Source organism: Lagenorhynchus albirostris, chromosome 4 (assembly GCF_949774975.1).
Source record: "Lagenorhynchus albirostris chromosome 4, mLagAlb1.1, whole genome shotgun sequence".
Taxonomy (NCBI): domain Eukaryota; kingdom Metazoa; phylum Chordata; class Mammalia; order Artiodactyla; family Delphinidae; genus Lagenorhynchus; species Lagenorhynchus albirostris.
The window spans coordinates 8,997,613-9,022,029 of record NC_083098.1 but is presented as its reverse complement, the minus strand read 5'-3'; the positions used below and the strand labels follow the sequence as shown (position 1 = coordinate 9,022,029).

General features: G+C 41.7%; 1 protein-coding gene across 1 annotated transcript; it reads left to right on the top strand.

Moving 5' to 3' along the window:
* The first annotated feature begins 390 nt into the window (after window positions 1–390).
* GPRIN3 (GPRIN family member 3) lies at window positions 391–3,107 on the top strand. Its single transcript, XM_060147095.1, has one exon. The coding sequence runs from the start codon at window positions 391–393 to the stop codon at window positions 2,737–2,739; it is 2,349 nt and encodes a 782-aa protein (XP_060003078.1). The 3' UTR covers window positions 2,740–3,107.
* Window positions 3,108–24,417: the final 21,310 nt, after the last annotated feature.

Sequence of the window (24,417 nt, the reverse complement as noted above, 5' to 3'; positions counted from 1 at the left end):
ATTACTCAAATGAGGTAGTTATCAAGTGCATAGGTAAATACGTTAAAAACCTATTTGCTAGACAGCGATGGGATGCAAGCAGAAACTAATATATCAAAATAATACCTGTATAATTAAAATAATTTTTCCAGAATCTTTCTTCCCAAGATTATTTTTATATCAAGAGATATGGGAAGAGAAGTTTTCATGGGCTTATGAGATCTCATACAAGTGACAATTTGGTGTAGTTTCAATCCGCAAATACTGTATTAATGGTACTGTTTCCTTGATTCACAGATTGGTCCTTCAGAGGAATCATCTCTGATTGCATCTTCACTGTGAGCTACGACTGCTTCCCAGTGGGAGCGCTGCTCAGGGGAGAGCTCTGAGATTTTCCCGAAGAGAAATTCCATGGGGACTGTACCTGACCCTCTGCGATCGGCTAAAACTTCCCTGATTGCAGCTTCTGGAAAAGAAGAGGACCTGGGAGAGGTTCAGGCTGCTTCACCTCAGACTCAACCAGCCGTCCTGGGTAGGAACACCAATGGCCTTTCTGGCACTCCTGCAGAGCCAGACCTCAGTCCCAGGACAGCTGCTGAGGCCCTGATGCAGGCCAGTGAGGATGAGGCCGCGCAGCCAGCCATGTCGTCTGCTGGCATTGTCAATGAGGTGGGGAAAGCATCTCCCACGTTCAACTCTCCTGGCAATACCCAGCTGCCAGGGAGCAGGGAGCCCGCAGCGCCAGCCCCGTGTTCTGCGGCAGGAAAGGATCTGATACACGTAGCGTTCACCATACCAGCCAATCAGCACACCCACCCGGCCATCCCAGGGGACCAGCCCAACTCCAGCCTCCCATCAGGACCTGAAGACACCCTGGTGAAATCACAGAGAACTGCAGACGGAGAGCAAGCTGAGAAGTCAAGTTGTCCGGTGGGAGGGATCCGTGGCAAAGATCAGGTGCCCCCTTATTCTCCTTCTCAAGAAACCATCCAGGGAATGGTGCAACCTGCAGATACAGCACCCAAGGCGTTCAGCCCTGCCTCCGCCCCTGTAGGTGGACCTGAAGGGGCAAGGCAGCAAGCCGTCTGCGATTCCCAGACGAGGTCCTGTGAATCTCCAGCCAGAGAAGTTAGATGTTCGGAGAACAGACCACCCTCTCCCATGACCTCAGACCCCCAGGCCGTGACTTCGGTGGCACCCCAATCATCCCACCTCCCTAGCGAAGGGTCCGTGTTTCCTCCAGATCCAGAGAAGATGCTGCCGCCAGCACAGCCTCAGGGGGCAAGGTTCAGAGAAGTGAGTACGATGACCAGCCAAGCTGAAAATGAGATCAAGGAGGTTCCCCCCAGGGCTCAGCAAGATGCTGAGGTGCAGGCAGTGGCCAGTGTGGAGAGCAGATCGGTGTCTACCAGCCCCAGCATTCTCACTGCGTTCTTAAAGGAAACCCCCGCTCCAGAGCAGTTCGAACAGGAGCAGCTGCGTGTCGTCTGCCGCGGCAGTGGCCGCGTAAGCCACACGTTGGAGCTGTCTGCAAGCACCCCAGCCCCCCGGGAGGCGGGTCAGTGCCTTGGCATCACGCCAGAGGTGCACATCCAGTCAGCTGCAGCTGTTTCTGCAGCTTTCCGGGGGGAAGGTAAATCAGATAGCCTACCGGCTGAGGTCCTTAAAACCTCATCAATCCACGTGGCATCCAGTAACGCTCAGGCTACATGTAAAGAAGATGGGAGGGCAGCGGGAATGACCCAGGTGGGGCAAGAGCCCGCCCCTAGACAGCTTTTGGGTACTAATTCTACCTCCCTGAAAGCTAGCCTCGGTGACCAGATTTCTATCAGTGCAGGATGTCAAGCGGAAACAAGTCACGGATTAGGGAAATTTGAAACGAAGCCATCTGAGTTTGCAGCGGAAGCCACCAATGGCCACAAACCGGACCCAGACTGGAAACTCTCCAATTCTTGTGGCCCTGCCAGCAGAGCTGACCAGTCCGGGAACTCGGATCTCACGAATCAAGGGGACACAAGAGAGAAGAAGCTTGCATCTCCTCAGATACTAAGAGACCAAGAATCTTCCGGCACCGATATCCTGGACCCGAGGGCAAGGGCAGAGGCCAAAACTGTACTGCTCAATCCTAAATCCCAAGAAAGTAGAGGCACCGCCTCAGCTGCCAGCCCTACACCCTCCCCAGTTAGGAGGAGCCAGGAGGGCGGCGTGGAAGAAAATAGACAGCCCAAGACAGCCACCAGCCTAAGCCTGCCGTCTGATTCCATGGGGGACTCCAGTCCCGGTTCTGGCAAGAGAACCCCTTCTCGCTCCGTCAAAGCCAGTCCCCGCCGGGCCAGCCGGGTCAGCGAGTTCCTCAAGGAGCAGAAGTTAAACGTGACGGCAGCTGCCGCCCAGGTGGGACTCACTCCGGGAGAGAAGAAAAAGCACCTGGGTGCTGACGCCAGGCTGCAGTTGAAACAGTCCAAGCGTGTCCGGGACGTGGTGTGGGACGAGCAGGGCATGACCTGGGAGGTGTACGGCGCTTCCCTGGACCCAGAGTCCCTGGGCGTCGCCATCCAGAACCATTTACAACGACAAATCAGGGAACACGAGAAATTAATCAAATCTCAAAGCAGCCAGAGCCGGAGATCCATCTCCTCGGATACTTCTTCCAATAAAAAGCTCAAAGGCAGGCAGCCCAGTGTTTTCCAGTCCATGTTGCAGAACTTCCGACGGCCCAACTGCTGCATTCGTCCTGCTCCTTCTTCTGTATTAGATTGAAAAGGAACATGTACGGGAGCCCTTGTATGCTTTCACGGTCTTCATAGATAGCCCTCTGTCTATGTCAAAGCTTAGTGTTTTCTGAGAGACCAGGAAGAGAAAGCATTAACTTGAGGAAACTGCCGTTAAGGATTGTGGCGTCCTTGGATTGGGGGTCCATAAATAATACATCATTTCAGTTTGAAAGAAAGAAAAGAAGCAAACTTCACCGAAGGTTTACGACCTTAATTAAGAGGAAGTAACATTCAGTGGGTTTTTTACTATGATGTTGCTTATAGAATGACATGATCATTACCCGTGTCGTTTTGTATTACTCCTCAATTTATCACACTGTGGTATTTCCATTAAAATCCCTGCTTTATATTAAAAATAGCAAAAACACTCTTAGTGAAAACACGGTTATACTTTCTAGTCCATTGCAATAAGAATGCTGATACCACACAAAACTCAAGTAGGTGATGAGAAATACCATGTAAAAAATGGAAACAGGGCTTCCCTGGTGGCGCAGTGGTTGAGAGTCCGCCTGCCGAGGCAGGGGACACGGGTTCGTGCCCCGGTCCGGGAAGATCCCACATGCCGCGGAGCGGCTGGGCCCATGAGCCATGGCCGCTGAGCCTGCGCGTCCGGAGCCTGTGCTCCGCAACGGGAGAGGCCACAGCAGTGAGAGACCCGTGTACCACAAAAAAAAAAAAAAAAAGGAAACAAATTTGACTCATTCCTCGGCCAGAAGATATTAAATAAAAGCATTTAAATGCATAAAATGCCAAATATGAAGTAATATTTGTAAACATCTGCAGATAACCCTTTTGATGAACCTTGTTATACCCGTTAATAAACGTAAGAAAGTCATATTAGGAAAAAAATTAGCACAGCATTTGACTATGATTACTGCCCACATAAAACATGAATTTATATCTACACATTTTCCTGCACTGAAGGGAAGGGTCATCTCTGTGATTGTAGCTAGATTAAATTCATATTTCCTTACCCTAGAGGAAGGACGTGCGACTGAATTCTTGAAGAGAGTCCTCAAATTATTGATAATGCTAAATCGTATGTTGTTCAGGTGTTCTCCGATGACATTCTACTGAGAAAGTTATGGTTCTGGTAAGGAATTAGAAATAGCCGATTACCAAACACTTTTTTCTGTGTTGAAAAAAAGAAAGCCTCCTGAGTAACAAAAACAACAGGTTTAACGGAAACTCCTGTAAACAGGATGCGTTTTTTTGTTTTGTTTTGATTTGGTTCGGTAGCTTCTCATAGAAAATGGAGTCAAATAGAAATGAGCTCGCTTACTGTTTTTGTATGTAGGCTAATATCGTCTAATTACTTACGTCTAATCTGTGGTAAAAAGGTAACCTCTGCAAGCCTCTTGATTTTAAGAGAAATACCATCCTATCTCATCCTTCAAACCCAATAAAAGAAGCCGCCTTCACAAAAACATGCTTTGAGCTTTGGGTGGGCTTGGTCCTTGAGAACACAGGCACCTGTTTGAGCTGAGCCCTCTCCTGTCTCCATAAGGGGAGCGTGTCCCTGGGGCCCGTGAGTGCTGTGCAGGGCACTGGGCTGGGGTGACCAACAGTGGCTTGAGTCAGGGTAGTGAGGAAGAGGGGAGTGAGCGAGGGTCCTTGAAAGGCTTCCCCTCCTGGACTTGCAGGGAGGTTGCTGGTTTCCATCTTGCTTCTAGAAAATCACTGTTAGAGGTTGGAGGGACATTGGCTGCCTTCTCTAAATGCACTGCCCTTGATGAGCAGTATTCTCTCTCCAGAGATTCATAAATGCCATTTGTGCAGTAAATGCACAGTTTCTGTTTTGGCTTTTTTTTTTTTTTAATTCTCTTTTGAAGATTCTGAATATATGGTGGTGCTTGGATCTCATACGTAAGCTTTAACACCACAAGCTACACTGGACATAACCTAAATTAGTAAATAGACATTGATTCCTTTCAAAGCCATTGGACTGTCGATGAAGCCTGTATGAGTAGACCAGTCACAGCATTCTCAGAGCCGGAGAATGGCAATTAGAGTTGTTAGACTTCAAACTTACAATGAATTTTTAAATAAAGCACATGTTTCAGTTTCTTACCGATTGGCCTCTAGTAAAAAGGCTATCTAAAGTAGAAATTACCATCAAATTAGCAGCCAAATTATTATTAATGAATTGAGTCTAAAACTCTCTCTTTGGGCCTTAAATACCCATGTGTCGTAGTGTTCACGTCACTTCTGTAGAAGATGCCTTTGCCAGTAGGTAACCTCCCTCCCGTCTCGCTCACTGGCCGTCTCCCTCACACGTGCTGTGTACACACGGAGAACACCTTCTGTACACAGTGGCAGCTGTCAGCAGTACCCATTCCAGATGGGCGGGCCCCAGGTCACCCTCTGCTCTGAACTGGCTGGAACAGGCTGTTCCCTGCATTAAAATAGGAGGAGAAAAGGAAGAATTCAGCATCTGGTAATAATATTTGTTTTCATGAGTTTGGAGTAACCACATGATTTATATAAATAGTAAAAGGATACAGAGGCTGAAGAGACTCGTAGGCATTGGTCACACATGAAAAATAAATTAAGAAAATTCAATAAATTAAAACTGAATTTGGTGTTGTAGTTATGCCCCTCAAATGAAAGCTTAATGGGTGATGGAGTCACTGTAGCTGGTTTTCTTTGGGACTGAAACTAACCTTGACTTCTTAACCTTTAATTTTTTACTTTCGATCTTTACCACGCTCTAAAGACTGTCACAAAATGTTATAAAAGCTCTTCTCGCTTACTGAATCTTATAGAAGGGACAGCTTTGAAAAACAAGTCACAGAAGTAGCTCTTCCAGTGAACAGGAGCCCATTTAAGACGGCAGCGTTTCCGCATTATGATCCCCTAAGGACCCTCAGGACAAAACCTTGATTTGAAAGCGTTCTTTCACTTCCATCTGTGATACAGCGTACACATTCAGGACATCATTTGTGGTTCCTTAGTTTCATTCAACAAATGAAGTTTCAAAATAATTTTCATGGCACAGTCTTTGAACTTGCTCTTCTTTTGCTTACCTGCATGACACACATTGGGTTAAAAGCTGTTTCTCTCCTTAATTTCTTTTAGTTATGTTTTGGTCCTTTTTAATGCATTTTAGTTGTTGATATAAATGAAGGAGATATTTTATTAAGTAAATAAGTATAAGATATTTTTTAAACCAGTAGCAAAAGAGAGATGAGTTCGAACATCTAAATGTTTAAAATGTGAAGATGCTTACCCAGTGAATATTAGAATTTTTAATTTAAATATTGATTTTTCTATCTTTATGACTATACGAAAAATGTGATCCCTTCAACTGTCATATCTATGTATCTCCAGTACTTTTCTAATTATGTCTTTCTGGATTATTACCCGTGATGCCACAGACCAACTACTTTCTATACAGTAAAATCCTAATTAAGCTTTGTGTTTTGAATCAGTGGTATAAGTTAAACATTTTATTAACCAGAAAGTTAACCAGAAACCTTTTTGTTTGCATCCAAAATTTATAAAAATATTTATAAAAATTACTGTGTTTTCCTACCTTGACAAGTCAGCTATATTGACTACAATTTGATTTTTGATGACGTTTAATCTATAGAATTGTCTAATATTTATTATTTTGGATACCATTGTTTTCCATGTTATAGGTTAAATATCATAATTGAAGTAAATTGGACCGAATATGCATGTGTAACGTATACCTAGAGGTTGAATTTTGGAACCAAGTTCTTAATAAGAGCTTATCTGAAAGTAGACAGCAGAAGAGGAAAACAGCTTTGCGTTGCATTTCAGAGTATTAAGGTTTTATAGTTCCTAGCTTATTCTAATGTTCTTCCTCTCATCTCTAGGAGTTCCTATCATTCGGGGAATACCTGTATATATACCACATGAAGACTAGAATACGATGTGACTTTAAAATTTGTTTACAGAGGACATATATGAGTATGCTGTTAATGTAAATTGTTTGGTTCTGTTGTATCCACTTCGTTACCGTTTTGCTGCCAAAATGTGAGAAATTGTCTTCTCTTCCTCCTACATATTGTGCAAGTGTTAAAAAATGTGTCCATTTCTAGTACCACATAATTTACCACATCCCTTGTCTACTTTTTAAGAATCAGTATAAAGAAAAACAATACATTAGGGTAAGATTTGCATATATGTGTTTTTACTGAAAATTGGGCACTTGTAGCCTTGTGTAGGCCTCTACCTGTCTGACTTACTAATCGTCTACAATGCTGCCATGGAGATGGCGCTGTTTACTCTCTCCAGCTTTGTCCTAAGTGGTATTTGAGAAATGAAGCCTGTGAACTTCCCTTTGTGATAGTAATACAATGAACTCAGCAGTATCTCGGATAACTGAGCTGACCGTCTTGTCTCTACCCCTGTTTTGTCTACACCGTGAATCGGAAGTCTTGCCCACGTCTGCCTCAGTGTTTGCTATTTTATATTCATATCTGAGCATTTTGTTTTCTGTTAGCAATGTTCTTTGATTCCATGTATGGCCCCTTTGGTTGAATCTCTCCACAGGTGGGTCGGCTGCTGCCACCTGCAAATAACAGGTGATATGCCGAATCTCCTGTCCATCTCTGTAACTATATCCTTCTTAATGAAATTCTGCAACCGGCTGAGTAATTATAAATGTCATCTGTGCAGACACATGGGCTTAACGATGTCTACAAAATTTTAGACATTTTTGCAAAAGGGAAAAAAAATAGTAAAGACTGAAACAGATTTCCTTAAACTTTATCCTATGCTTGGAAACAACAAATTCTCCTTGGCTACAGAAATAAACTTGATTTGCAATAGCCAAGGACATAAATGAAGTTGGATGGAGGTGGAAAAATTCTGTCTGGCCATCAGTGACATCTGCCCGAGTTCATTACAGCTGCTCTTAACTGTGAACATTCACCAGCTAAACTACTCACTAGCCACAACCAGTTAACCTCTCTCAGAGCAAATCCAATACATCTGTATATATGTGTAGATTAAAAACAACAACAACAAACCCTGAAAAATTACTGTTGGCTATTAAGTAAATCAAGGTGATAATTACAAAGGACGTTGAAATAACAGCAGGCCTTGGTGAAATGACTGTGGAGGCCAGAATGGTGCAACAAGATGTTATTCCCAAGTTTGGTGTGTTTTTTTTTAAGACCCAGATATCTCAGTTACTCATCATGAGAATAAAGACTGTTGATAATGAAATTAAAGCCAAGCAATAATGTGCCTAAAAGAGGCAGTTATACCAGCAAGTGCATCTATCATGGGCGCACCATTATATAATTATGGTTTGCTCCATTAAGACTGACCGTAACCCACAGGGTAACATAAGAAAAGGCATAATGTCTGCTTTCTTGCCGGAAAAACTCGTTTAGGAGCTCCATAAAGAGGTACAGCACTCGTGAGCGTTAGATTTTATGGTTAACAGCTCTGTCTTAACACGAGCCAAGACCGAAGGAATCACCAAGAATCTTGCTAGCTTAAAACTCAAGACAGCTCCAACCTGAAACTTGGTTGAAATGGAGGGTTAAGTGTCTGGTAATTACTCTTCCTGGACACTAGCCTGTAGGAAAGGAATTCAGTTAACTCTGCCTAGAGGATTACCAGCCTTAGCTATGGAAAAAAAAAAAAAAGTGTTCTCAAATACAAAATAACTAAAATGAGAGTACTCATATCAAAAGGGGCCTGAAATAATGCCTTACAGAAAATGAAGTTCCAGATGGGCGTTTCTAGATACTAATTCTTCATCAAGTATCCTTTTGGGTTCAAGCTCAAAATCGATTGGCTGGAATAAAGATCACATATTTTACACTTCAGGAAAAGATACTGATGATCAACCGGCATGGTGATAATTATGACGAGAGATACCCTGGTGACTTAAGCATGTTGAGGAGAATTAAATGTGGGAGAAATGCTAACTTCTTTCTCAGTCTCTTAAGATGTGGGTAGGTCATCGTCTTACTTCAGGGTGAAAATGATAGCTTGATTTTTAACATTGCTGCTAGCATTACCCTTTGTTCCTCTGAAAATTAAATTATTCTTCAGCAAAACTTCTGAGCAGTTAAACTTTTTTTTTTTCTGGTTCATATTGCTTTTGTGTTATGTAACAGAGCAAACTATGAAATGAGCAAAGGGGGCTTACCCATGTTTATCAGTATCTCTTAATGATTTCAGTTTAGACTTCTTGGCATTTATTTTAACCACAGCTTTGAGTAAATTATTTTCCATAATGCTTTCTGTCATGTCTTAAGATGATGTTGGTAGATCAGGAGATTGCAGTATTACAATCATACTCCTCAGTCCCTACAGGGGAGGAAAGACTAATTCTTGTTTTTAAGGGCATCTGGAAATACCTTTGCCTGAGGTCGAGAAAGGTCAACAGGGCCTGAAAACTCAAGAAGGAAATATACTAACAATTACTACTACATTTCTAAATGTATTTATCTCTGCTGTACTAACGTGCGAACGCTATGTTGTGCATTATTACACTGTAGTGGTTGTGGTACGTCAGTACATTCTGTAAGTGTGTACAGTCTGTAAGTCGTTGGTTTTCTATTTTTATGTGTAGAAAACAATAACCTACTGTATCCCATTTTAAGGCCAAGCTCTGTCATTAGGTAGGCACACAGCTGAAAGTGAATAAAACCAACAAAAGTGTGTGTGTGTGTAGGTGTGGGTGTGTGTGGGTGTGTGTTAAGTAACAGAATTTGTCCTTTCATTTTTGAAGGTCAGAAATGGCTGTTGTTTTTTTCTTTTAATCCTCCCCAAGAGTAGATAACATAATTATCACAAAGGTTGAACGTAGTCATCATTTCATTGGCATGTTACTAAATATGCCAGGGCTAAGTCCCCACCATTAGTCACAGGTAAGGTCAGTTCTTTGACCACTGGGTTGATTTACATTGCTCACACATCTTCTCTGTGTTAAGTGTGTGATTAGGGTGTACATACTATGGGTGTGATTGTGTACATACCTTGTATGAATTAACTAAATCTTCAAAGCAGTGCAGGAAAGCAGGAAGAAGAAACAGTTGTTCAAAAGCCTCAAAAGGGCTAATCAATGTGTATTTTCATTTTCTACACATAAAAATGTATACGTAACAACTGTAAATAGCTTACCCACATATACATGCACACATAAATGCATTTTATTCATACTGGTATATTTAAATCAATCATGAATTAAAACAACTAATTGAAAACTGCATCTTTTCATGACTGTTCTGTTTTACATATATTAATATCAGATCAGATGCTCCCCATTAAATGGTGTTACTCCCTGGTAGCAGATTTGGCGCTTAGGAAAGCCCAGACACACTGAGTCACGAAAATCTAGTTGGTATCTTACTGAGGCACAGACAGGTACTTGAGCGGCTTCAAAGATTGAATGCTGTTCTTTAAGCACCTAATTTTATATGTGGAAATGTCAAACACCAGGGAAAACCAATTATGTTTCATAGACTTCATTTGTGCATTTATTAGTATGTTTATTTGCACAGGCTGATAAAAGCCCTACATTTTAGAGACGTATCCCTAGATTTCAAGAGTGTATAATCGAAGTGAAGCATGGTTGCAGGCGTTATTCTTTTGAGATCAGCAAAACAACGTTTAGCAACGCCAAAGAGAAGTCATAGAGTAAAAATTTTATTTTTTAAAATAATAGATGATGCTGGTAGAATAACCGGATACTAGCAATTAGGATTTCCTTAAGATGGACTCAAATGAATTACTATTATTGACAACAGGTGATACTGTATGGACTGGATAACAAGATTAGAGTCATTAGCCAGCAAATGCCAACACTGGATGACGTTTGTCAATTTATCATAATTCCCATCAGTGAATCGATGTTGTTTTAGTTTCTCTCATTTCTTTGAAAAGGAAGTACTCTACTAGACATAAAAAAGTCTGATCTGGTTCCTAAAACCTAATACGATTTGACCCTGATCCCTTGACACTAAAAATTATGTTGGCTGGATATTAGGTTGAAGTTATGAATAGAAATATCAGAATTGCCCATTAATAGAAAATTCTGTGTGGCAAAGTACAAATATAACCACTTCTCAGTAGAAAGTTAATAATACCATTTAATACATATTCATATTTTAAAGACTGAATGTGCCATCTTTATATCTTAGATTTAAAAAAAAAAGGTTAACAACCATAAGGACACTACGTTTACAACTATAGCTAGCTGTGTTTTTTAACTACTAAAAACCTTCTTCTTTATAAGAGCAGCATACATGAAATCTTGATGTCAATATCTACTGTTGCTTAAAAGATAAATTTATGTAATTATTTTGGAAGATAGGTATTAATTTAAGTGCCAACCAGAAAAATTATAGCTGTCAATATAAGAATCATTTATGTGTGTAAATACTCAAAAGAGAAAGACCAAAACTGTAGTGTGATGTTAAATCACTGAAGAAACGGTAATATTTAAAATGAAATTCCATTTATGAATGTATCAATATTAGAATCTAAAGTTATGTCTTTTCATGATGTTGCTATACAAAGGTCGTTAAATTGCTTATTTAAGAAAGCCCCCATCTCCAGAAGGAAATTGACCTACCAATAAAATTTCATTTGCTAGAAAAGTTGGAATGTTATGATAGATCAAGATTTTGAAATTACACATCCACCCTCATTTTGGATTTGATTTTTGAATAGATGAATGAATGAAATTCAAGTGATGACTTAGTTTTACCCTTGAAAAAAATGTCAAATATGATTTTTTTGCATTTTACTTTCCAAAATAAATGTAATATAGATAAAAAGTTACAGTCTTTGTTTTTTGTTGTTATTGTTTCTGCCACTGCTGTCAAAATTGTTCTCTTAGCCCTAGATGTTTAGAATCAGTTGATTTTCAGTGTGACACACTTCTGCTAGGTATCTGCAGTGGAGCTGCAAGTATTTACAATGAACGGGTTTATTCCTTTGATTAAAATAGAATTCCTATGGAATCAACAGTGCCTGCAGGTCATCAGAGGCAGTGGTTTTCCCTGCTCTCAGTGGCACGGTGGTGTGTGTGTGTGTGTGTGCACGTATGAACTTTTGCTTTTGCTCCGTGAGAGGTGATGAGAGGTTGACATCCATGGAAGTACGGGGGCGGGGGGGTGGGGGTGTTACAGGGTACATCTACTCCTGTGGAGGCATGGAAACCTATATTCAGGCTTATATGGTCTCATGCCTCTGCCCATGGCCGCCCAGGTGTGTTGCTGTGTGATTTCAGCTTTTTCTGCCCACTCCTGGGTAAATAAATCTGGATCCCACAGTTTAGGTTCCTAGAAGGAGACAGAAAACCTAGCCATGGCCTCCAATCCAGATTAGTCATTAATAAAACTAATAATATATTTAGATCCCCTTTTGCCTCCTTGAATCTGTGTTCAATTCACTGAAGAACTGGACAGCTGTATGGATATAAAATTTATTAACCCCAAATCTCAAAAAATGATGTAGTGAATTTTCCATGAACTTTAAACAGTGACTGTTTCCAAACTTCCAAGGGCCATGCTCTCCCTCCAACAACTCTATATGGATACATAAAGACCATTTCAGCCTAAAACAATGTCCTGAAGCTGCCATTACCTGACTCTTGCCTACTTAGACATTCATTCTGGCAAATTCAACTTCGTGCATTTCCAAAGATATAAATGCTATTCGCGGAGACGTCAGATGACGCAAGGGTCCTCAGGGGAGCTGAGATGGTTTGTCTTATGCCTCTAGCTGTTTATGTCCCACCAGCAGGCACTCCTATCATTAGGTGCCATTTCCAGCCAACGGTTCTCACTCACCCACATCTTTAATGTTAAGTAGTAAACACAAGAACAGCCTTAGCATAATCCAGTTTCACTGGACTGATTGTGAACTCAAAATACCTCTTATTTCTTGTGAAGCCTATGCCTTTTGTAAACCATATAGGATCGCTTTCAGTCTAGCATATATTCTTAATGAACTCATGAACACCAACATTGTTTGATTTTCCTCCACACCATTCTAGACCATCAGTGGGCTAAGTTACAGAGTTCTAAATTGTTTAGACCCTTTGAATTATCTTAATGTCCTGCAGCCGGTTTTTCTAAATATATCATGCAGGACTAACATAGTAGAAATTCGTATTATCAGGATGAAAGCTGCAAGCGCTCAGAGATTTCTGGTGGGAGTATTAGCTTCCAAGAGAGGATATCTTCCTACGCCTTTTTTTTTTCATTCCCACTTGACACCTCTCAATCAAACTGCACAGGAACCTTGGCCTGTCATTCAAAAAGAAAAAAAGAAAAAAAACTAAGCAGAATGTCATTGTCGACGATATTCTAGGTGTTTCGAAGCAAGATAAGACTTCTTAACATGTCGGAAAGAATTTGCTTATTATCCGTGTTCTTTTTGCCAAAGTCAATACAAAGAGGAATGGCCAAGGGCTAAGTATTCTGCTGGGCACTTCCGCATATATCTCAACCCTGGGAGGTATTGTATATAAATGCACTTTTTTTCAGGCAATATTTTTTCGGTGTTGACTTGAGACGGAGTCTCAAAAAGATGTAGTGGTAATTACCCGGGCTTAGAACGAAAGAATCCTGGGTTCAAATTTCAGCTTTAAAGCTAAATTCCTTGGCCCGGGCCCTTAATCGTTTTGAGGCTCAGTGCATTCACCTGTGAATTGAGGCTAAACAATACATACTTTGCAAATCTGTGAGGATTAACTGCCACAGGTAAAACAGATTTTAGTTCCTTCCCCTACTCATTTGAGCTTTGTGTTCTTTGCTTGAACGTTACCGTTCTATTATAAAAAGGCTGGCATTTTGCTATTTTCTTCTATTTAGTAAGCTTTTTATAAATCTAGAAAAGTACTAAGAATGGTTTTAAACATGACTATGACATACCTAAATTGTCACTTTAAGCATATTTCCCTTTTTTGTTTAAAACAGAAGGATAACAGTATTCAAACGTTTAGCGTTATCAGATCCTTAAGAATTAGTAAAAGATTTTAACTTTGTCACATCAAATATGATTTTTTAAATATAAAGTTAAATGCTAATTAAAATATTACCAATTCAAAAAAGGAGGAAAAAATGGGGAACAACTGGTAACTTTACTCGAATATTTAAAACTGAGAGATGATAAAAGATTCCATATGCAAATTAAAAGAGAAGTGATATCTGACAAAATATTGGAATCTAGAAAAATAGGAAGAACACCTACAAATCAGTTACAAAAAGATGAATACAACAGAGAGATTTGTCAAACTGCACAAGCGAGCATCAGAAACGTATGAAAATATGCTCGACTCCACTAACGAATCTCTGTCCGCCACAGCTGCATGCTGTTGGAGGAGACAACAGATTCAGATTCACAGGGTTTGAGCTTTACATCCAAGAGCTGGAAGAGAGTACTTCACCTGCCTAAAAAAATATGCAAGTTGGAGATCCCTGGTGAGGTGTGCGTGGGCAGAAGGGAGCCAGGGTGTGTGCGCATGCGCCCAGGAGCAGCACGTGTTTGCACGCAGGGGAGGCGGAGGTGGGCTCTCTAAAAAAGCCACAGAACGCACGTGAGGGCGGGTTGGATGTAACCCTTGCGAGAGAGTGCAACGCTCGGGAAAGTATGACCTTTCCAGAGCCCATCCTTTCCTGTCTCTCCCTGGTCTTCATCCAGATTATCTGGTAGAAACAGAATCTTTAAGGGGTGGAAAGAAACAAGAATCCAAATCACAGCCCCCTTCTTCATGTGGGTCTGTGGGTCTGGCTGATAAGGAGAGAACTTACAATTGTAAACAGAATAGTGATTATCCCATGAGACTGGGCATTTGAAATTTGCGTTGAGACTGCATTTGCAATTTGAATGACCTGGGCCTGCTGAATCAAGGAGGGCTCCCCAAACTGAAATAGATGATGTCACCAATGATGACCTTGCCACCTGACATAAAGCTTTGTGTGCACAGAAAATACTGGAAGTTCATGTGACTGAGCCCTGCTACCTGCTTGGCCCCTGAGAGCATCTGCATTTGCATTTGCAGCTAGTCCAGAGGCCCCAAAGCTACCCCAGGTTTTAGAGGTCAGCAACCACATCAGACCTTCCACGGCTTTTGGAGACAGAGTCCCAGGTGATTCCTCTTCCATTTATTCAGACCCACTGAGGCAGGCAGAATCCTCAGATGGCCTTGGAGATTCCTGGCCTCTGATATGCCCACACCTTCCCCCAGTTATTCAATCAAGCACTGCTGTGGGGTGATTCTGTAGATGTAATTCAGGTGCCAAGTTAACTGACCTCAAAATAGATTATCTGCCTGGGCCAGACCTAATCACGTGAGCCCTTTAAAAGATACCTACCCCCCTCGCCCCACGCCGGTCCCAGAAGTCTGAGAGACGCGTTCTATCTGGCCTGGGAGAAAGCAAGCATCCCATTTGGCTGGCAAGAAGGAGGCCACGTGGCAAGGAACTGGGATATCCTCGAGGGGCTGAGAGGAGCTGCCGTGGGATGACTGGAAGAAAACAGCGACTCAGCCTTATGCCGGCAAGGAGATGGATTCTGCCAACAGCCAGTGAGCTTGGAAGGGGACTCCCAAACTCAGGTGAGAACTGCGATACCTTGATTTCAGTCAGACAAGACTTGGAGGAGAATCCAGACACGCTAGGCCTATACTTCTGACCTAAGGAAATTATTAAGATAACAAATGTGTACTGTTTTAAGTGGTTGAGACCCTGGTAACTTGTTACATAGCAATGGAAAACTAATACAGCTCTCACTTAGGGATTCGAAATTGCCAAAGATGAGTTGCTCAGTCAAGGGTTTGTTTCTTTCTTTGCTATCCAAACCAGGAAACAGGAAGCCTTCCATGCTGAAGTATCAATTTTCCTGAAACATCTGATGGTAGCTTTAATGGGTCACTTTAACACTGAAGCGAACCTGAGTCACTTTAACACTGAAGCGAACATAGATGTTTGTAGTTACGCTGGGTATCTCCCCTCTGCTCTTACCCATCCACTCTTCACCCTCACTCATCCCGTTCTGTGCACTTGGAGGCTGACTTGGAGGGGTGGGTACCACAAGCCCCCTTGCCGTGCTTCTACCCACTGCTTTCAGCCTGTCCACTTGCCGGCTGGAGATGGGTGGCAGGGAGAAGAGACAGTAAGACTGGGACGTTTATTTCCCGGCTTGGCCTCATTTGTAGGCCTTGTGTTGGCTGTGTCACGCTCAACCAAGCTGAAACCCCTGCCAGACAGACCTCTCCATTAGGCGGGCTCCTGGTCATCGCTCCTGCCCTTGACCTCAGGCCTAAGAGGGATGTCCTGGACCCTACCCTGTGTCGAGACCCCTGGTACTGCACGACTGTTTTGCGATTGCCCTAAAACCTACCTACATCCGTGTAAATCTCTTTATGGAATTCTCCTCAATTACCCAATTTGAAAATGCCAACTGTTTCCTACCAGAATTTGACTGTTGGAGGAATCAAAGGACAGAGTGCCCATTTTTAAATGATAAAACATGGGACTTAAGATAAATTTCTTTCTCTTTTGGCTGGCTACATCCAGCTGTGCTGCCTCACCTTCCAGTATTATTAGTTTATTATTCTCACCTCCCTTTAGGGAGAATACTCCATAAAATTGGAAAACCATTTGGTGTAAATAATGTAGCTCGTATGCAGGTAGGATTTTCTATACTGTATGATAAAGTGTCATTTTAGTAAAGAAGCTTCCTGGTATGAAATAGGCACTAGGTTGTTACAAGATGTCTTCAGGTACCTGTGCTTCCCAGGGCTCTTAGGATAAAGGTTTTATGAAATTATGTGCCTCATCTTCCCCATTCACAAAGTGGGAAAATTAGTATTATTTGTCCCTTGCTCACAAGTAAATTTATATATACATGATTATACTTTAGTGTGTTTTTTCCAGACTGTTGCTGTTAATAATAATAGCTCAGGTATATTGAGTGTTTACTGCATACTGGTCATTATTCTAAGTTTCTTATATACATTTCTTATTACTCTTCACAATAACTCTGTGATGTAAGTAGTAGTGTTACGTTACGCATTTTACCTATGAAAGCTGAAATGCAATTTACAGATGAAATGAAATGCAGGGAGATAAAGTGCATATAGCTAGTTGGTGTTGGCACCAAGATTCAAACCCACTCAAGCGCAGTGTTATCATCTACTTACGTAACTAGTTCACTAAGGCTGCCTTACTGTACACAAAATGCTGATGACAAAAGAAATGGGAGGATGTTAGATACTACAATAAAACCTAGTGGTTTTCTCATTATGACCTAACTCATTCTTCTATTACCCCTTACAAAGTTTTATTAACTCAGGCTTCTGAAGTGTTATGTGATACATCCCTCATAAAGGTAACAAATCTTCTCAAACCAAGGGTGGAGTATTAAAAAAAAAAAGGGGGGGGAGGACAATTATTTCTAGAAGACAATGAGGGTCACTTAAATATATTTCCTCCAAGTAGTGTGGAAAATAGGAGGAAGAAAAAAACAGGTTAAGTTACCAAAATATCCATTCATACTCTATGTAAATCTCATATTCACAATCACAATGAGTAATTTTATGCCAAGACTGCAAAAAAAATAGGAGAATACTTACTGAAACTGTACAAAATTACTTGCCCTTTTCTGGGAAAAGGGGAAAAAATAGATCTGGGTGTATGAAGGCATTCTATGTGCAATCTGAATTACAGTTACACAAATTGACCAAAAGTTATTTCGTGTCTCCTAGCAAGTGGGATTGCGTTCTACCCTCACAAGTGTTTGTAATAATTAAGTTAAATTTTTATGAGCTTTAGAAACGTAACTCATGAAATATATGAACAAGCCTTGAGCACATTTTGAAATAATTAATATAATTATTGGAAGGTATAAATTTTAAATTACATCCTCCATTATGACAGAACCAAGGCCTGGTACAACTTCTTTTTTCACTTGAAGGTGAAACGTTCATTTAAAGATACGAATCCTAATAGCATTGGCCAAATGTGGACTGAGACATTTAAAGTAATTACGAATTTGTAAGTGATATAATCATTTCATTTTGAGGTTTTTGATTTATCTTCCAAGGCTGTATATTGCAACAGAACAGAAACCATCGGCATTTTTGATGTGCCTAAAGAAAGAAAGGAAGGCAGACACAGTGTATTAATACTTCCTCTCTGGGAAAAACATTAGAAATACTAAAGAGATAAGCACAGAGACACAAATGACTTGGCAGGTAAATTCTCAATTTTAAAAAAGCAGAAACAGACCATATCTCCTTCTGAGAACTTTCCAGGGCATCATAACCAACTCTGTCCATAATTGGGGGACTTTTTCTCCACTAAGTCAAATGTCAACCAGAATCTTAACCTAAGAAACCGTAATAGATTTTTTTCAAATGACATCGGAAGAGCCATCCTTTCAGTAAACATAAATTAGGCACCTGAACCAAGCACATATGTGACACGCAGGTGTTGAAAATGTGAATGGACCCACACTCTAACCTTTAATGGGTTCCCAGATACATAAACCACAAAACACAACAGTATCAAAAAGGCCACAGTGGAGCTATTATCAGTTACTATAGGAGCCCAGAAGATGAAGCTCTGACCCTGTTTCTGGAGTTCAAGCTAGAAGTTAGAGGATGGAAACAGGAAAACGCAGTGCCTAGAATGTCACAGTGTATATTTGCACTCCTACGTATTTATAGTATCTTGTATTATGTCACAAATTATTTGTCACTAGACTATCACAATATTGGTAAACTTGAATGTACATTTTCACACATTCATTGATGAGATGTGAAAGTTTTAAGTGGGTAGTACCATGAAAAATAATTGAGTGAATGAACACTGAAAAGAAAAATAGTAAAATATATAGTATATAAAATCTGTATATACAACATGAGGAGATGATATATGGTGAGATACGATATATAGAAATGAACCTCCTCCTTTATCCAAAACCCCTAAATCATGTTTGGAACCAATAGTTGAGGGAAGTACACCTGACCTAAAATAGTGTTTAAGAAAATGCTTTTTTTCCTATGAAACATGTCAGGCTGTTATTTCCTTTCACTTTGACCTATTGTGTTTGTGATTTCTGCAACATGAGCATGACAAAGAATACCAGATGTCAGTGCAGGATAAAAGATAAGTCTACCAGTGTTCAATGTTTATCAATACAAAACAATAGGGCACATGATATTCTTGGCTGGAGAAGTCATGTGGGTCCAAATGGGTGTGAAACAGGAGTGTCAACTGCTCGTTGAGCTCAGCTTGGGGTTCTCTGAGGTAATTCATCCTGAGGTGCTTAGACTGCCCCCTAGGAGTTACAGTATGGGGGAGAGGGCGTCCTCACACAACCATCAGGAATTCAGTATGTGAGGATTGGAGGTGGAAGCAACTTAATGGCTGTGCTCCTGTGATAGAAAACACTGGTGCCTTTCAGCAGTCGGTTCAGACCACAAGGCTCTTCACTGTCCGTATCTTGCCTGGTGTTGATGACCCTCAAAATGAGATGCCAAAGGCAACAGGAGTAAATCAGAAATTATTCCATTAATCAAAAACTCTCATACACATCCTTTCATGTTGAAAGACAGTTATTTTCCAACCTGGAACTAAAGGGTCAGAGGTTGCCTGGTTCTATCTCATGATATTATCTCACCTGTAAAGCATGTCTTAGTCACGGAGAAAGGTAAGGTTACTGTGGTCTGGGTTTTCCTTCTGTCTCTACTTCCACTCTTGGGATATTGGAGAGTCTTCAAAATGAAAACTCTCTCGGTTTAGTTTAAAAAGGTCAGGGAGACGCAAACCTCCTCTTTTCACTATTGACTATTCAGTCTACAGATTTCAGAGTTTCTGTTCCCATTACATGAATAGAATTAAAATCTAAGTTCTCTGAGCCCACATGCTGCCTGTAGTATAAGACGGCACCTCAAAAATGTTGGAGTTTGTGGCTGTCAACACCACTTCACCCTCAGTGCCCCCTCCATCTGAAAACACAACCCTATATTCCTTCAGGATAAGAGTGAGAGGCAGAAACTGCATCCTTTTTATGATTTAGCATTGGCAATCACATAGCATCACGTCTGAGATCTCCATTAGTCAAGGCCCAGATTCTAGGGAGAGAACATAAACCCCATTGAGAGGAGTGTCAATCATCTGGTAAGAAAAGCATATGAGATTGAATAAACATATTGATGCAGCCATCATTAGAGCATGTAATCTTCAATCTGTCACACCCTCCCTCCAAGGTAAGGAGGGCCCAGGCCTTAGAAATATAACGGCCTTTCTCTCCTGCTCAAGGATAGGGAAAATAATTTTATTCATTCTCTTGCAAGAATGGACAAAATATTTCCTTTAAAAAAATGAAAATTATATATCCATGTCCAGTTGGGTGTATATAAATGTGTTTCTGCCAAATTAATCCATCAGTAGGAATCTGTAAACCAAGGTTCATGTCACGAATTGTCAGGAGAGAGATTGTGGACTCAAGTTTCTGACTGGGTTATTGTGATCTGTAATAAGAAGTATATGTTTGGTCTTGATCCTGTTTCTAGCATAGAGCTAATACTGTTGGCGTTTCCTAAGTGATGAGAGCTTTTATTATGTTACTGAGTGAGTTTTGGACCAAAACCTAAGAATGGGGGCTGGTTGCCAGGGGAACTAATTGTGTAATTAGGGATTTCCTCAGGGGAAGGAAGAGGGGCTGGAAGTTGGATCAATCGCCAATAGCTAATGATTTAATCAGTCATGCCTTTGTAAGGAAGCCTCCATAAAAGCCCCAAAGGATGGGAGTCAGAGAGCTTCCAGGTTGGTGAACACATGGCGTTTCAAGGAGATTGGTGCATTTGGAGAGGGCGTGGACACTTTGTGCTCTTTCCCCATACCCTGCCCTATGCATCTGTTCCATTTGGCTATCCCAAATTATATCCTTTTATGATAAACCAGTGATCTAGTTAAGTAAAATGTTCCTCTGAGTTCTGTGAGCTGCTCTAGCAAATTAATCAAACCCAAGGAGGGGGTCATTGGAACCTCTGACCTGTAGCCAGTTGGTCAGAAACACAGGTGGCAACCAGGACTTGGTGCCCGAAGGAGGGGTGAGGTGGGGCAGTCTTGCAGGACTGAGCCCTTAAGCCCCTAACCTGTGAGATCTGACACTATCTCCAGGGAGAGAGTGTCAGAACTGAGCTGAATTGTAGGTCACCAGCTGGAGTCCCAGAATTGTTTGGTGATGTGGGGAAATGTGCCCCCCGACGCCCGCCCGCCAACACACGCACACACACACACACATACACACACACACACACACACACACACACGAACTGGATGTCGAACCTTTGAATTAAAATATATTACAATATGGAACCAAAGAGTTACTTTACTAAGTTGTAACATTAGTAACTAGTAACTTTATATTCATCGTGAAAATATGGCAAAAAAGTACACAGTTAAGAATGCAATAGGTAACACAACATTGTAAATCAACTGTACTTCAATTTACATAAAAGAATGCAGTAGGTAAAACTTTATTATAAACTACTTGGCAGTTTATTGGAAGGTGAGTCTCTTGAATTCACGTCCCTGTAGGAACAGAAAAATAGTTTAGATGATTTGGCTAAATATACTTTGAATCCCAAATTCAAATGAAAGAAGAGAAAGAAACAACGCTTAATTTAAAACATTTGTAGCACATATGATCTAAGACTTGGTTGTTAGTAAGAACAGCATAGCATTCCATTTTCCTATTTTTAAATACAGAATTAACAGAGTTGTAGACTATGGACTTGAATAAATTATTGTAGAGGAGGAAAAATAATTTTTCCTCTACCTTATTGAGTTCTTAGCTTAGACCCCTTTAGTAAAAATATAGATTAACAAGAAAAAACAAGCAGAAGGTTATTAACATGTATACCTCATGTGCACACGGGAGAAACCCAGGAAAAAATTACGCCACTCTCTGAGGTGGCTTAGAATTCAGGCTTAAATATCATCTTAATAGGGAAAGGGGAGAGGGAATGTAGGCCTTTTAAGGGAGAGTAAATGATTTTTAGGAAAGATGAATCATCCCGTAGAAGAATAGATTGGAGGTATGATAGTTTGTGATGGAGTTTGTCTGGGTGTCAAACAGTCCCCTCTCCTGTAATGAGAATCTTGGGGAGAGGATTTATGACAGTTGAGTTTCTTTTGGAGGATCTGTCTTTAGGCAGATAAGGAGAGTTCAGAGAAAGCCTTTCTCTGCATTTGCTGCTTTTCAAGTGCCTACAGTTCAAAATAATCAATATACTAAAGAGCATATTTTGAGGTGGTGTATTCTGCTACCCTTCGTTATCAAGAATCACTAGTAAAATAATTATTTGAATATAAGTACCTGCCTTCAAGATGTTTGAGGTCCCTTAAATAGGTGGGTTTCTTTTTTCCTCATACACTTCTGAAGTCTGTTAAATACTTTAGATTTTCCACCTTCAATCTTCTATATTTTTTTCTCTTTGGCAAGAAACTTTCATTTAAGCAACAGTAACTTCAGTCAAGCCTTTTTTTTTTTTAATTTATTTTTTGGCTGCACTGGGTCTTCGTTGCTGTGCGCAGGCTTTCTCTAGTTACTGCGAGCAGGGCTACTCTTCCTTGCGGTGCGCGGGCTTCTCACTGCGGTGGCTTCTCTTGTTGCGGAGCACGGGCTCTAGGCGCGCGGGCTTCAGTAGTTGTGGCACGTGGGCTCAGTAGTTGTGGCTCGCGGGCTCCAGAGCACAGGCTCAGTTTCTCCATGGCATGTGAGATCTTCCCGGACCAGGGCTCGAACCCGTGTCCCCTGCATTGGCAGGTGGATTCTTAACCACTGCGCCACCAGGGAAGTCCCCTTCAGTCAAGCCTCCGTCTAAATCATATTCTGAACAGATATATGCTAAAGAGAGAACTGATCAAACTTGAGAGCAGGGAAACAAAAAGAAAATCTATGTGGATGGACCCTCAGGTCTGTGCCCTGAAGGAGAAAATGTAGCTAGATTTCCAAGGTCCTCTCTGGAATTTGAGACCTCAGTAAATTTTCCCTTTCTACAGATTGGGGAAGACTTCCCCTGCAGAAGAGAGGGAGCTGTCCTACCCCATGCTTGGGACCCCAGAGTTAGCTCAGACCTAGCAGGGAAACCCAGGAGTGAAAGCATGGATCGCCTGAGAAAAACCAAGCTGTGACTGCCCTCTGCTGGAGAGGCCTAGATGACCAGCCTCTCTGAGGCTCCTCCGTAGGACCCAGACGCCAGTTCCCCTTTATACTCTCCTGACAGCTAAGCTCATGAATACTCTCTCTAGGCTAGCTGCTACAGCCTCCACTGTCCCTGCTCCAGCTCGCCGCCATGCTGGTTCTTTCTCCTCCTGAGCTCTGTACTGTGGCCTCTTACGTAGTGCTAAGTAAGTAGGCCTTGTATTTTTGCTTTCCCCAATGATTAACCAAGGTGACATTCTGCCACAAGCCTGAGACATCTTTCCCTTCCTGGTTCCACCCAAAACACCTAAGTGTTAACCGACCAGGGTTCCTGGTCTTCCGCAATCAACAGAAACTGACTAGAGGCCAGACAAGAAATTCAGCTGCAGCACGGGGGAGCGAGAAAGCAAGGTTCCCTTGCTTGCCCACTGCCTGAGGAGGGGCAAGCTTGTTCCTAATATGGGGTGAGGGTATGGGTGTGTCCATAGGGGCGGCTTAGGTATTTTGCAAACCCCTTAGGTGGTGCTGTGTGCGGGGAGCACGCTCAATACCCTGCTTTTGCTCCCGGCATCCTGTTTTGGCTCCAGGCTCTTCAAAAGTGGCAGTTGGGGGCTTCCCTGGTGGCGCAGTGGTTGAGAGTCCGCCTGCCGATGCAGGGGACGCGGGTTCGTGCCCCGGTCCGGGAAGATCTCACATGCCGCGGAGCGGCTGGGCCCGTGAGCCATGGCCGCTGAGCCTGCGCGTCCGGAGCGTGTGCTCCGCAAACGGGAGAGGCCACAACAGTGAGAGGCCCGCGTACCGCAAAAAAAAAAGTGGCAGGTGTTTTTTTTTTGGTCTCTTTGTATCTTTTGGGTCCAGAATTTGCCCCAACTGCTGCATGCACGCAGCTATTTTAGTCCCATAGGGTTTCTTTGTATTTTGTTGCTTGAGGAGAGATGTGTCTAGGTGCGAGCATTGCCGCACTGCAGCAAAGGGTCCCGGGACCCAGATACCAGCCTGTGTCAAAAGTACTTTATCTCTAGAGTGAAATGGACTCCCAGCATGTGTGAGCACTTTATGATTCTCTAATTGCTCTGTATGTTTGCTGAGTTCCCTTCTTGTATGTAACACACGACTATGGGCTAGTGATATTTAAAGTGACTAGGGGGGACAGAGGATAAGAATAGAAAAACACTGAGTTAGCAAAAGAGAGCTGAGTTCTAATACTAACTTTATCACTCCAGCCCTTATTTATCCCTATATGGATGGAAAAAGATGAACTATAGCACTGTTCCCAATTTAAGGTCCTTAGACCCCTAGAGATTCTAGAATGTAATTGAAAGGATCTGTGAACTACAAGGGGCCTATGCATGAAGGACAACACACATGTTAGCTAAAACATCACATTTCTAAAGACATATAATTATTAGTAAAAATATATAATTATAATAATTATTACTTTGGTCCTAGATTAATACGTTTGGTTGGTTAGTTTTGCTTTAATTTGTAAATCATTATCTAC